Below are 15424 nucleotides of genomic sequence, written 5' to 3' on the forward strand. Positions count from 1 at the left end.
TTCTCCTTCTGGCACCCCTATGATGCAAATGTTGTACCTCTTGAAGTTGTCCCAGAAGCTGCTTACCCTATCCTCATTTTTCCTTCTTGTTATTCCAATTGGTTATTTTTGGCTTCTTCATATTCCATATTATCGATTTGATTTTCTACTTCATCTTCTCTACTGTTGTTTTCCTTTAAGTTGTTTTTTATTTCAATTAGTGAATCCTTCATCTCTATCTGGGTCTTTCTTATGTGTTGAGATCCTCACTGACATGTTGAGTTCCTTGAGCATTGTTATAACCAGCGTTTTGAACTCTGCATCTCATAGATTGCTTATCTCCAATTTGCTTAGTTCTTCTGCAGTTCTGATCTGCTCTTTCATTGGACTATGTTTCTTTGTCTCCTTGTTTTGGCAGCATCCCTGTGTTTGTTTCTATGTATTAGGTAGAGCTGCTTTGCCTCCATGTCTTAGTAGTGTGGAGTAATGTAGTAGGTGCCTTGTAGGGTCCAGTAGCTCAGCCTTTGCTATCACCAAAGCTAAGTACTTGAAGTGTGCCTTTCATGTGGGTTGAGTACACCCTCCTCTTATATTGAGCCTTGGTTGCTGTTGGAATGTCAATAGGAGGGATTTACCCAGGTCAGTCAGCTGCAAGGACTTGCTATGACCACTGACCACCAACCTCCACCTTCCATGGATGATCAACTGTGCAAGTGCAGGGTGGTGGTGCTCCAACGTAGTCTGTAGGTGTCCATTGGGTGTGCTGGCCCTGGGGTTTCCCAGGTGAGGCAGGCCAAGATCAGTTCCCACCTGTGTTTTCCCCGGGGCCATCCTGCCTGCACTATAAAGCCATATAAGATATCTGCTACTTCTGCTGGGCTTGGAGATTCCCAGGTGAAGTCAAGCTGCAAATCCTGGTTGACTCCTGCTAGTGCTAGGCCCGGGGCTCACTGAAGCCAGGTATTGCTTGTTTGAGAGGATTTAGGAAGTTTTGAAGCATGAGCCAAGACCCACCATTTATATAGAAAAGCAGCTTGGGTGGGCCCATAAATTGGGTGCAGCAGAATCTCTGGGGATATCCAAGGCAGGTTAAACAGTATTAGCCAGGCCGATGGAGTGTCAGATATTGCTCCAGCTTCCTGGCTCTGTCGGGGGAGGGTTTAGCAAAGGGACAATGGCCTCTGCTCGCTTTGATGCTAGTCACTTCAGTTTCTCCCTGTGTACCACTGGTGCCTTTCAAGCAGCTGCCTTCGTGCTGGAACTTAGAGGGAGTGAGTCTGAGTGGGTGAGTCAGTGTGTGGTTTCTTTAAGAGGAACTTCTTGGAGCTCCAGCAATTTCTTCCACTCACTCCAACCCCCCTGGTAGCAGTCAGAAGTTGTGGGGACATATCTTCCTGGTACTGGAACCCTGGGATAGGGGGCCTGGTGTGGAGCTGGGACTCTTCACTCCCAAGATATCCCTCCTGAATTTTTATCCACCACACATGGGTGAGAGACCAATCCATTCCATGTCTGTGCCCCTCCTACCTGTTTGGGTAGATGTGGTTTCTTTAATTCTTTAGTAGTCAGACTTCCATTCAACATGATTTCTGACAGCTCTGAGGATTGTTTGTTCTACATTTTAGTTGTAATTTTGATGTGGTTGTGCAAAAAGTGAGACATGTCTCCCTATACTGCCATCTTGACCAGAAGTCTCCACCATGCTGTTTTGATTATCATGGCTCTGTAGTATAATTTGAGCTCAGGTGTCTGATACCTCTGGCTTCATTCTTTTGTCTCAGGATTGCTTTGGCTATTCGGGGTCTTTTGTAGTTCCATACAAATCTGATGATTTTTTCAATCTAATTCTTTAAAAATGATATTGGGATATTTATGGTGTTTGCATTAAATTTGTATACTGCTTTGGTTGATATGGTCATTTTAACCATGTTGATTCTTCCTATCCATGAACACAGAATGTCTTTCCATTTCATTTTATGCTTTGTGATCCCTTTAATTAATGCTTTGTAGTTTTCAATATATAGGTCTTTCACATCCTTTGTCAGGCTTATTTGTGGGTATTTTATTCTTTTGGTTGTAATTGCAAAAGGAATTGTTTTTTTCACTTCTTTTTCTGAAATTTCATTTCAGTATCCAGGAAAGCAGTGGACTTTTATACATCGATTTTATATCCTGCAACAAGTATTTGTTTATTATTTCTATAGATTTTTGGTGGAGTCTTTAGAGTTTTCTGTATACAGAATCATCTCATCTCCCAAAAGTGGCACTTTAAGTTTTTTATTCCCAATTCAGATGCCTTTTATTTCTCTTGCCTGATTGCTCTGGCTAGGACTTTCAGAACTATGTTGAGTGAAAGTATTGAGAGGGGGCGTTTTCATCCTGTTCTTGATTTTAGAGGAAAGCTTTCGGTTTTTCACCATTGGGTATGCGATTAGCTGAGGGTTTGTCATATATGGCCTTTATTATTGAGGTACTTTCCTTTTACACACATTTTATTGGGTGCTTTAATCATAAATGGCTGTTGTATCTTACCAAATGCTTTTTCTGCATCTATTGGTTAAATTATATGATTTTTGACCTTTGTTTTGTTAATGTGGTGTATTACATAGAACAATTTGTGTATGTTGAACCAACTTCTGTGCACCCAGAATGAATGCCACTTGTTAGAGACATTATTTTTAAATGAATGGATTTGATTAGTTAGTACTTTGTTTACAATTTTTGCATCTGTATTCATCAGCGATATTGGTCTGTAGTTTCCTCTTTTTTTCCCTCGTGTTATCTATTCCAGGTTTTGTTATCAGGGTTGTGTTGGCCTCATAAAATGTGTTAGGAAGTATAGCCTTATATTCAATTTTTTGGAAGAGTTTGAGAATGATAGGTATCAAGTCTTCTTTAATGTTTGGTAGAATTCACTAGCAAAACCCTCTGGTCCTGGATTTTTATGTTTCAGAGGTTTTTGATGGTTGTTTCAATTTCCTCAGTGTTGATCAGTCTATTTAGATTTTCTAGTTTTTCATACTTCAGTCTAGGAAGCTTATATATTTCTAGGAATTTATCCATTTTTTCTAGGTTAATTGGCATATAGTCTTTCATAGGATTCTAGTATGATCCTTTGTATATACTTGATGTCAGCAGTGACTTCTCTTTCATTTTTGATTTTTTATTAGCTTTTCCTTTTTTCCTTCAGTGAATCTATCCAGAGGTTTGTCAATTTTATTAATCTTTTCAGGAATCAGCTCTTTGTTGTATTAATTTTTTTCAGTCTTTTTGTTCTCTATTTCATTCAATTCTGCTCTAATTTGTATTATTTCCTTACTTCTGCCGACATTCAGTTCCATTTGTTTTTAAAGATGTAATGTTAGGTTGTTTACTTACAATTCCTCTCATTTCTTGAAATAGGCCTATAATGTTATAAACTTCCCTCTTGTTACTGCTTTTGCTGCATTCCAGAAATTTTGATATATCATATTGTCATTCTTATGGTCAGGCTCATGTCTTTATATATCTTGTAACCTCATCTTTTATTTCTTCTCTGGCCCCATCATTTTTTAGTAGTACCTTGTTTAATCAACACATATTTGTGTGATTCTTTACTTCCTTTTAGCAGTTGATTTCTAGTTTCTAAGAATTGGGGTCAGAGAATATGCTTGGTGTGTTTTCAATCTTCTTGAATTTGTTGAGGTTAGTTTTGTGACGCAACTTCTAGTCTACCCTTAAAAATGTTCCATGTGCTCTGAAGAAGAATGTATAATCTGATGTTCTGGGATGAAAGGCTCTGTAAATGTCATTTATTTCCATTTGACTTGATGTGTCATTTAAGGCCAATATTTCTTTCCTGACTTTCTGTTTGGATGATCTGTCTAAAGCTGTCAGTGGAGTACTGAGGTCCTCAACACAATTTTTTTTGTCAGTTTCTCCCTTTAGTTTTGTTAGTAGCTGCTTTGTATGTTTTGATGCTCCTTGATTGGGAACATATATATATTAAGAAGTGTCATGTGTTCTTGATGCAGTATATCTTTTGGCACTATAAAATGTCCATCTTTGTCTCTAGTTACATTTGTTATCTAAACATCTATTTTGTCAGATACAAGTCTGGCTACACCTACTTTTTTGCAGATGCTGTGTGCTTGAAGAATCATTTTCCAGCCTTTCACCTTGAGTCTGCCCTGTCTTTGCAGCTTAGGTGTGTCTCCTGAAGGTGGCATATGGTTGGGTTTTGTTTTTTGATCCAATCTGTTACTGTGTGGCTTTTTATTGGTGAATTTAGTTCATTTACATTTAGGGTAATTATTGATGTATAAGGATTTTCTCTAGCCATTTTATCTTTTGTTTTCTGGTAGCTCTGTGCTTCCACTGGTTCTTTTCGTTCTCTTTCGGTCTGTTGCTTTTGTTTTATGGTATTCCATACCTGTTTCCTAGTTTCTTTTTCTTTTTAAGTTATGTGTCTCAGTTTTCAGGTTTTTGTGTGTGGTTACCTTTAGGGTTTTTTTTTTTTCTTGTATATAGTAGTCATTTTTCTTTTTAATGTGTCTGATTTCCATTCTCTTCTGCAAATTCAGGCCTTTACTCCCTCTCCTTTTATGTTTCTGTTGTCACAAATTACCCCTTTTTATGCTGTAAGTTTGTTGGTGGTCTTGCTCCTAGTTTTGTGACTTTTTTCTTTGTTTCAGGTAGAATAACCCCTTGAGTATTTTCTGTACTGCAGGTCTCTTCTGGTGATAAATTCCTTCAGCTTCTGGATGTCTGGAAGTCTTTATTTCTCTTTCATATTTAAAGTATAACTTTGTTGGATTTATTACTCTTGGCTGGTAATTTCTTTCAGTAGCTTAAATATTTCATTCCACTCTCTTAGAGCGTATAGAGTTTCTACTTAGAAGTCTCATAATAACCTAACGGGCTTTCCTCCACAGGTTACTTTCTTTTTTCCCCTAGCAGTGTAATCATCATGAGTTTATAATAAGAGTTCTTCCTTTGTTATTAATTTTGACAATTTTAATACAATGTGCCTTAGAGAAGGCCTTTTTGGATTGAGGTAATTAGGTATTCTGTTCACTTTTTGGACTCAAGGACCTGGCTCTTTCCATAGGTTTGGGGAGTTCTTGTCACCTATTTGTTTGAATAGGCTCTCCGCTCCCTTCTCCCTCTGTTCTTCTTCTGGTGTGCGTATAATTCTTATATTGCTTTTCCTGGTGGAGTCAGATAGTTCTCATAGATTTCACTCATTTTTTTATGCTCAAGTCTCTCTCTTCTTCCCTCAGCACCATTTCTAGATTTCTGTCTTCAGTATCACTAATTCTTTCCTCCATCTGGTCTGCTCTGTTTCCTACACATGCTAGTTCAATCTTGATCCTTTTTATTGAGTTTTTTTAATCTCTAGAATATTTGTTTGGTTCTTTTTTAATGTTTCAATGTCTTTGGTAAAGTACTCACTTTGTTTATTGATTTATTTTCTGAGCACATTATGCTGCTTATCTATTGCAGTTCAGATTTTTTCCGAACTACAATCGTGAATTCTCTGTCATTTAAGTCATATATTTCCATGTCTTTAAGTTTGTTTTCTGAAAGTTTTTCCTTTCCTTTCTGAGAAGGCTCACTATTTTGGTTATTCATGGTATTTCATAGACGCCCTTCTCTGTCTAGGCATCTATGTATGAGTGGCACTTCTCTCGTAGACTGATACAAAGATTTCCAATTCTGACCAGTAGGTGGCACTGAATCACAAATTTTTGAAGTCTCTTGCACTTGTCTGACTTTTCAGGTCTCTGCAGGGTGGTGGAAAATGAGAGGTGGGTGCCTCCCTGTGATCCAGTTGCCCCAGCCCCAGGGAACCAACACAGTGGGGGCATGTGGTGGGCAACCAGGCTCCAAACCCATGAAATCCCAGTGCTGTCCCCTGCAGCCAGGCACTGCTGTCAGTGTAACTACAATGTGTGGGGGTTGAGGCCTGGGGTGACCCAGTTGCTTTCTAAGTAGCTTTGCCCTCCTGGTAATGGTGACATTGGACCTCTGTGGAGTACCCCCTGCACCTTGACTTCGGGACCAGTCACAGAGTGTATTCTTCACTTAGGGAAAAAGTCTTTAGTACCAGTTCTTAGGTTTGCAGATAATGTGCTCTGCAGTCCAACCTTAAGTGTGAAGGGAGGCAATCTCTGGGAGGTTAAGGGGCAGCCAGGCTCTGTGACTTTGTCTCCCTGTCTGCAATGCTGACCGCCAGACAACTACAGCCACACCTCCGTGCTATGTCTCTGCCCAGGTCATTGGACTTGGCTGCAGCTTGTACTGCCCACTCCTGCAGGAAAGCCCACCAAATCTCTTTGCCCCCCCCCGCCCCCCAAGTGAAGGGACTGTCAGCCACAACCTGATTCCTGCCCTCTCCGGGCTGAATGGCACCATGAGCTCTGCCTGTAGGGCCGTGCCCCTGGCCTAGCTCAGTGATTCTACCTTCCTGGTTAGCTCCCACTTACCTGTCTTTAGATGTTTCAATGTGCAGGTCTCTCAGGTGTGTTGTGCGTTGGACAGGGAATCCTTTGTTAAAGTATCGTTCAAACTGTTGAAACTTCAAGGGGAGAGACCAAGGGGATCTCTTACACTGCCATTTCTCTGATGTCAGTCTCTGGTTTTCTGTGTATTTTATTATACATTCATTTTATTCCAGCAAACTGTAAGCATTACCACTAAGCTTTTTTATTGTGCTAAAATATCTGTAACACAAAGTTAACCATTTTACAGTGTGCAATTTAGAGACATGTAGTGCATTTATAATATTGTGCAGTTGTCACATACTACTTCATTCCTGAACATTTTCATCACTCCAGAAAGGGAGTCCCATACCCACTAAGCCACCATCTCTGTTTTCCAGCCTCTGCCAACCACTGCTCTGCTTTCTGTCTCTAGTAATTTATCTATTCTGGGTATTTCATACAAATGGAATCATATTCCATAGGTTTGGTGTCTGGCTTCTTTCACTTAACATAGTATTTTCAACTTTCGTCCACATTGTAGACTGTATTAGTACTTTATTCCTTTTTGAGGCTCAGTAATCACCAGACTTTTAAAAAGCACTTTATTTAACATTTGTAAATATTCTCCCAATTGTGGTTAACTCATGATTATGCTGTTGGAGAAAAAATAGAATGGATAATGTAAATTTTGCTTCCATTTATCTGTAAACAATTGGAAATTCTTTTAAATCATTCTCATCATTCCTTGTTTTCTTTTCCTCTTGCATAAACTGAAAAATACAAGTCAAGTATGTTGCTTATTATCATCAATACATACTTAACTAGGCATCATTTTACACGATACATATTATCATGTGATGTTCTTCATGATTTATCATGTTATCATTTCATTATCATGAAATCTCTGGTCATTTGGCATAGGGGTGTCTGCCTTGGGCCAGGAACAGAGCCAGGAGCCATGGCTATAACACTGGACATTCCTGACACGGCCTCTGCCTCATGGACAGCCCATGAAGAAGGCATACAGAATAAGAACATTTAATCAGGATAAAAACAGATACAGTGAGTTATAGTTGTCATCCAGGAAACTATATATCACGTAGGTCCAGAGAAATTTATTTAAGGCTTGAGAGAGCCAGAGAACATAGTGGGAATAAGCCTATTCTACTGTCAGCGTTCACTTCTACTGATACGGCAGAATCATGCAGACGCCCAAGAGTAAGTCAGGCTACACTTGAAAACTAGGAAATAAACTATGGTCTAGCTCGAACTTCTTTTTACTTTGCTTTGGCAAAGGCCATAGAATTTTTTGCACACAATAAAATAAACAAATCCTCACTTGGCCTTCATTCCTGAGCCTAAGACATATATCCAAATAGCTATTGAACACGATCACAGGCAACTCACACGCAGTATGTCCGGTACCGTAGTATCATCCTCCACCCTGACTCTGCACCTCCTCTTTTTTATGTCCTCAGGTCAGCGAACGGTACCACCAGACACCCAGATTTCCAAGACAGTAAATGAAACCTCCCTCTCTTTCTCCTCTCCCTGCTCTCTCTCCCTTCTCACTTTACTCCTCTCTCTATTCATCCATCCCTTAAATTCAGTTTGCCACTTATTTTGATTTCTTAAATATCTCTGGGTTCTAGCCACTTGCCCTACTTTGGTTTACATTATGTTTTGCCTGAATTATTTTTATAGTTTCCTAACTGGACTTTCTGTGCCTAGTTACAGGCCTCTCGAGTCCCTTCTCCACTTCACGTGTTTTGTCGGATGAATCTTTGTTTATTTCCCTGTGCTATTCTCTCTGCCACAATGTCTTCCTTTTACTTTACTGCCTGAAACCCTCATCCTTTAAGATTCAGTTTGTCATCACTTCTTTTATAAAATCCTCTGCAAGCTCCCCTCAGCCATTCAGCTGCTCCCACCTAATATCATCAGGCAAAATTAATCACTCTCCATAACCTTGCTTACATAACTTGATAATAATATTTACTTCAACATATTTAATTCTCACCATTGCAGAAAATATAGTCTTTGTCAATATTTATTAGACTGGAAAGGACCAGAAGCATTACAGTGAAACGCCTAGAAAGCAAGTTTGTTTTTGGTGAGATTTGTATCCAGACTTCTGAAAGCCAGGAGACAAGCTGGCTATTCTGTGTGTTCATTTTAAAAAGCTCCGTGTGAAACTACACGCAGGAGTGGTGGCCAAGTCATAATTGAGTTTCCTAGTTTCTTCACATGCTCTCTCTCCCTTTATGCTGGAACTCCAGCTTTTTACCAATCCTGTTCTCCTGGGTCCTGTTTGGTAAGTGATCTATGACAGTCGTACTCACTTGTACCAAGCTCCATCTTGATTGTTCTGATTCTGTTATTTTCTGGCTCTGCTTATGTTTTGCTGGTGAGAGTCATGTGTTATAATGGTTTTCCATGTGCTCTAGAAAGCTTTTCAAACCAGCCTTTTTTCTCTAAACACTGTTTACTTCCTTTAAACAAGACTTAGTTCCTTTATTAGTAAGTTGAATCTTAAAGCCATAAACATTTGTCTCACAGAATGCAAGCAAGAAGGCTTCAATTGATCTGCCTGTGATAATAAATACTGTTAGCCTACATATGCAGTCCCTTCTCCCATGCCAGAAAAAGGAGATAAGCTTGATAATTGTGTTTCCTATGGTGTTTTTTTCTGTAATAAATAGAGTAGGAAGAAAAAAATTGAAGTGAAGGGGACACTGGGGAAGGGATAAAAGAGATTACCCGCAGAATTCTTCATGCATAACTCTCACCTGAAATGGCACTGCGTTGTTGCTAGTTCGTGTTTATACACTCGAAAGGGGGACATGTGGGAGGTCAGTATTCCTCCTTAGGAGAACTGGGACGATGACAGACTGCTGAGTGTCAGGGTGACTGGATGTGTATAGATATCATACAGAGTAGCAACTCCCAGTTTTTAACCCAATACATCTATCCAAACAGCTATGAACTTAGAATGTAAAAATGGGCACCATTGCACACGTCCACAGAGGGACTAGGTTGAAAAAAGTAATATGTTCTCAAACTTTTTGTTCCTTTGATAATTTGCTGTATTGGTTTCCTGAGCCTGCAATAATAAGTAGCCACAAACTGAGTGGCTTAAAACATAAATTTACTTTCTCACAGTTCTAGAGACATGAAATTGGAAATCAAGATGTCAGCAGGGCCATGCTCCCTCCCTAAACTCTAGGCTAGACTCCCTCTGGCCTTTCCTGTTTCTGGTGGCTAACAGTGTCTTTGTGGCTACACTCCAGTTCTGCCAGTATCTTCACGTGACCCTCTCCTTTGTTCCTTATCTCTCTCTCTGTCTCTCTCTCTCTCTCTCTCTCTCTCTCTCTCGTTTTCTTTCTGTTTTATAGGGACACTTGTCAGTGGATTTAAGCCCACATGATAGATAACCCAGGATAATCTCCATTTAAGATCCTAATTTAACAATATCTGCAAAGACCCTTTTTCTAAATGGGATCACATTCACAAGTTTTGGGGATTAGGACATAAACAACTTTTGGTTGGTCACCATTCAACCCACTACACTAATCTACAGGGAAAAATAAAACATAACCACAATTCAACACTCGTTCTCAGTCACCATACTATCCAGGGGCTATTATGTTCTATATTATTTCCAAGAGAGAGTCATAATCTCTATGACATTTAAATTGAATTTTAAAACATTTTGCTACCATTTAAAATGATATTGCCCTATTCCCTAAGTCACATCTACTCTATCTCCATCCACTCTAACAATACAATCTCTTCTATTCCTAGGGTCATGAGGGTGTACCAGGACCAAGAGGCACCATCGGACAGCAAGGTCCTCCAGTATGTTTTGAAAGCATTTTTGTCATTCTGGCATTAAAAAAAAATAATGTTAATGTATCTGATTTGGTCTCTCTTTCATACGTGATTTCTATTTTGGTTCCTATTACAGGGTGAGCCAGGTGACCAAGGTGAACAAGGACTAAAAGGAGAGAGAGGATCTGAAGTAAGTTGATGTTATTTAAGGCAATCTGAGATTTACTGTTGCCTGAGAAAGCAGAGGCAGGAGGAGTTGCTGGGTATTGTAATTTACACGATCGCTCACCCTTCCCGCACAAAGATCACTGACAGGTTGTAAACAGGGCGTTTGTCAGTAATTGTATTGAAACCTGATTATTGATTAATTTATGTGTTTTGACTGCCATCCAAATTTCCCTTTGCCAGCAGCCTATTCTGGCTTTGTGAGAATTGCCTAAGTCTCTTCCAAAGTAATTGTCTCTAGAGATTTCAGCAAAAATACCACAAGCCTTAAAACCAGTAATTCAGGTGAAACCCATCAGTCACACCTACCTAGTCTTAGTGAAGGCAGGGGCAGAGATAGGTTGTGTGACACAGACTCACAATTGGCTTAAAATATTTTTTCCAAAACACAAAGCAATTATTTGTTATCAGGCAAAGAACAAATCTGTTGGTTTACTGAATTTAGCCATCTCTTTCTTTGTGCGCTGGTCGTGGTTGCTTCGACTGTACGCAACAACGGGCTCTGTAACCTGTACTGTCAGTTCCTGCTGCCCTGCTTTTCATGGTATTCTGATTTCAACTTAGATTCTTAGAAAATGTAGTTTACTTTAATAATAAATCAGGGGAAATAAAGAGAGACGAGGTTTGAGACTAGGTTTCTCCTAATTTTTTACACTCATACTTGTGTTTCCTACTTGTGGGGGTAACCAATAAAATTGGGTTGAAACTTATATTACACAGATGTCCACTCACCTGGAAACCATAGCATCTACCTAGTAACTCCCAGTTAGGTTCCTGAGAACTAATAAAAATAAATAAAAATTTCTCACTGAAGGCAAGTCTTACCAAGAAAAAAAAAAGCAGAGAAAGAAGGCATTTGTCCCAGTCACTTAAAAATTTTAATACCCCAAACGGGAAAAGTGGTGGAAAAAGCTGTGGACCCAGAACACTGCTGCTGTTTTCACAGGACTTGCTTATATTTGCATTAAGGTGCCTAAGGATGGAAATGCTTTCCCAAGGTTTGATCGTAAAATTGCTAATCTTTTATAATTAATACTTTTATGTTCTTGAGGTTTTCTTTTTTCTTTTTTGACGTATCTCAGAAAGAAGTAATTTAAAATGTTTCACCGACATAATTTTTGATGTGTATTAGTATCTGTTAAAGTTGTGCCAATGAAAAGCAAATATTCTTACTGGACAACTGCCCACCCAGCCTACGTGGTCAGCTCTTCCTGGGCATCTGCGCTGAAGGGCGCTGAGGAGCAAGGTTTCAATTCTACCTAATCCAGGGGAACCAGTTATTTCCTACTCTGGGCTGTGCTTGCATGAAGTCCAAGGTTACGTTAGAAGTCCTCTTAGAATTTAAAGCAGTAATAATTGTTACAAGAATAATCATTGACTATTATTTATTTAGGGACACCTTAATTGGCGGAGTTGAGACTGTCCAATTACTGTCTGCTTGGCTTTGCAAACCTTTAAATTGTTTTTTGGATTGGAAATAGCCTTTTTAAATCATGTAGACAACCCACTCATTTTTCAGATGAAGAAATTAAGTCCAATAAGATTTTGAGTTGCTTCATATCACAGAATTACTTACCAACAGAACCAACACTAGAAACTTTACTTCCTGACTCATTATTATTGAAGTCTTTAAAACCTTTTATAAATGAAGTAATATATGATAAAGTTTACTTAACCAACTGATTCATTCATTGGAGTTTCAGACATGAGACTGTTAACAACTATGAAAAAAAATTAAAGCAAGTCAAAGCCAATTGCAGAACCACTTCATATTTTAAGACTTCTGTAATGCAAATGTAGTGAACTGTCTCTTAATGTCTTTCAAAGACTCAAATTCAAGTCAAAATTTTATTTTCCTCCTAAAACAAAATTCCATATTTTAGTGAATTGAAATACCTTAGTTAAAGAGAAAAAGAGAGAGAGAAAGCAAGAGAGCCCTGGCCAGTGTGGCTCAGTTGGTTGGGTGTTGACTCACACACAGAGAGGTTGCCAGTTCAGTTCCCAGTCGGGGCACATGTGTGGGATGTGAGCTGTGCACTGTCCCCAGGTGCCAGGCTGGTGCACTTACAGAAGGCAACCAATGGCTGTTTCTCTCTCACATCAATGTTTTTTCCCTCTCTCTATCCCTCCCTTCTCCCTCTCTAAAATAAAATAAAAAATAAAATTTTTTAAAAAGAGAGATTTTAATTGTTGCCTAACTTACTAAATTTATGTTGCCGTTTTAAAGCCACCCTCTAATAAAGTTAGAACTAGCAAAGTATCGACATAACCATTTAGCTTCACTTAAATAAAAACAAGCAAAAACAAAAACTTAAGGTTCGGACTATGGTGGCACATTTAAAAATGTTTGTTGTACAAAGAATCAGGCTACCTACTCCAGTGGTCTGTGAGTCAGTACAACCCCAAGAACAGAAAGCTGTTTTAAATGGATCTGATTTCAAATGGACCATTCTGTTTTTTGAAGCTAGCCAGAAAAAAAAAAGAAAGCATCATTTTCACATACTCTAAAGACTGCATATAAAATTCATCTGCCTTTCACATTACGAAAACAGCAAAGTCTGTTGATTTATGAGGTACTTATATTTAAATAAAATAATACAGGTACGTTCAGTTTGAAAGGAATGTAGAATACTTACAGCTTTCCTATATTTGAATTCTTGGGATTGAAGAGTGACTTTTTCCATCAATGATACCAACTCAATTAATCATCTACTAACACCTTTATGACAACATATTTTCTTTGTATTTGGCCCAATCTGTAATTCTTACTGAACAGACCACCTCTGTGTATCATTACTATTTAATGCTGGTTGGCTCTTAAGTTAGCTATAAGGCTATCCAGCAATTCCAACTTTGAAATTTTTTTAAATACACAAATTCAAAAAAAAGTACCAATGTCCTACATTTTGTTGATCTTTATGTATTTAAAACCATTGCAAAACTGGTTTTTCTAACTGAGCTACTTCCTTTTAGCTATAGTGACAATAATTATAATAAGGAAATTTTTCCCTAAGTGAACATATAAAAAGAGCAGAGATTATAGTTGTGTTATATTTGTTAAACAATTTTTGTGTTCAATGGAAATATTTTCTGCAGTTTTCCTTTCCAAGTAGGAAAGCACATTTTAAAAATAATTTAGTCATACTTTTTCTTTAGTATTATTCTGTTGGAAGCTGCTTCCTGCTGATCATTCTTGTTTCCTGATGGTAGACCCTGTATGTAGATTTTAGTGCACAATATTTAACTCTTCTGAAACAATCCCCAACGTAATAGCCATACCAAAATGTCATCAATTAGTGATGATATGTGAATCTCTTGGACTTGCTATGTTTGAATGTTTGGGATAAAACACTTACATACATGTGTACCATATCTGAACCTCAAGCCATAAATCTAGGTATACTAAAAGTATCACTTTGTTTATGTTCTTTATGACAGAACTTAACAGTTGTCCTGATGCCTGTCCCACCTGGTGGTAGTAACCTAATTGGTGGAAACCTAGTCAGCTGACAGTCTTTAACTTCATATACTCAAATATTCTATGTTTGGTTTGGAGTTTTCCCCCATTCACTCTCTTGTCAAGTTTGCAGGTACATTCTGGGTGGCAATGGTGGGGAAGAGGAAGGGGAGGCAAGTTTGGTCTTCAGTCATCACCATTTACACTATAATACACTGGAATTCACCTCCTTTTTTTCTTTCCGAGTTGCCATTGTCCCACCATTGTCCCACCATTGTCTACCTTGGCCTTCCTGGCCAAGCTCTTTGATCCACATTAGCACGTACAGTTGTTTTCTCATCACAGGTGCAAAGTCTCCTTAGATAGACCTCTAAGGGCATACGCCACCACTCTTGGCCACATGGGAATAACATTCTGCTGCCCCCCTCACCACGCTGGGTGCCTGCAGGACTCAGACTCTCTCAAGTCCCTTGATCCAGGCCTCCCATGCCGAAACTTCTACTCAGGGCAGTTTATGGGACTCCTCCATGAGGATGTTAGTCTCTCCAGGCACCTGTCTGTGCCCAGATCCCCAGGCTTATCTGGAGTTACAACTGTTCAAACTACCCTAAGTCTTAAAGGACCAAGTGGGGTGAAGGGTTCTTGTCAGAGATACATATGTCAGCATTGAACAGTCTTGTTCTCTTCTTCCTCCAACTTGAAGATCTTTATATCCTTTGAGATTAAAAAATTCTCTCACATTAATATAATTCTTCTAAATCTCTTCTTCATGGCATTAGTTTTATGATTTGAATCCTTTATAACTTTGGTTTTTAATACTCAAAGATAGACTTTTAACATTTAAAATTCAGGCTTTTGTATTTAAAATATGTATTATTCTCAAGCAATTACCCACCATGACTTTCAGAGGACTATTTTGAAATTCATAGCTGGGGAAAAGTCTATTTTGAACATCAGAAATCTAAAACAGATCTATCACTTTTCTTAAAAAGAAAAAAATGTGAAGGAAAAACACACTGCTTAATATATTTATTTACTACTTAATTAGTGTATTTAAGATAACTGATAACTTTTCACTATTTAAAACATTTACTTCTTTATTGTGTTCTGAAAGATAGATATATATATATATGTAAATCACATAAATATACCACAGCGATCATATGTTCCAGAAACTTCAACTAGACCTGGGTCAGCAACTATCACCTTTTTTGGTTTCCTTACCCTTAGAAAGTCTTTATATCAGTGACTCTTTATGGCAAGTACAATAGTTTTCAAAGTTTGAAGTAGAACCCTTTATCCATATGTTTCCCCATTATCAAATTCTAACAAAGTTAGATTTTTATCTTTATGTAAAATATCCTTTTTTCTATTATTAGGTATACTATTTCTTCTTAAAATGTTTAAGTTCATTTTCAGAAGGTGTAATATCTTATGAAACTATTTTATTGCTGTTGTCAAATTGAAT

General features: G+C 38.3%; 1 protein-coding gene across 1 annotated transcript in view; it reads left to right on the plus strand.

Moving 5' to 3' along the window:
* The window catches only part of COL24A1 (collagen type XXIV alpha 1 chain), a 337900-nt gene that overhangs the window by 261836 nt on the left and 60640 nt on the right, over positions 1-15424 (plus strand). The window contains exons 44-45 of the mRNA XM_037060934.1: positions 10248-10301; positions 10411-10464. Of these exons, the coding sequence (XP_036916829.1) occupies positions 10248-10301; positions 10411-10464 (108 nt within the window). The remainder of the gene's footprint in view (positions 1-10247; positions 10302-10410; positions 10465-15424) is intronic.

Source organism: Sturnira hondurensis, unplaced genomic scaffold (genome assembly GCF_014824575.4).
Source record: "Sturnira hondurensis isolate 20B ecotype Veracruz unplaced genomic scaffold, ASM1482457v3 Scaffold0013063, whole genome shotgun sequence".
Taxonomy (NCBI): domain Eukaryota; kingdom Metazoa; phylum Chordata; class Mammalia; order Chiroptera; family Phyllostomidae; genus Sturnira; species Sturnira hondurensis.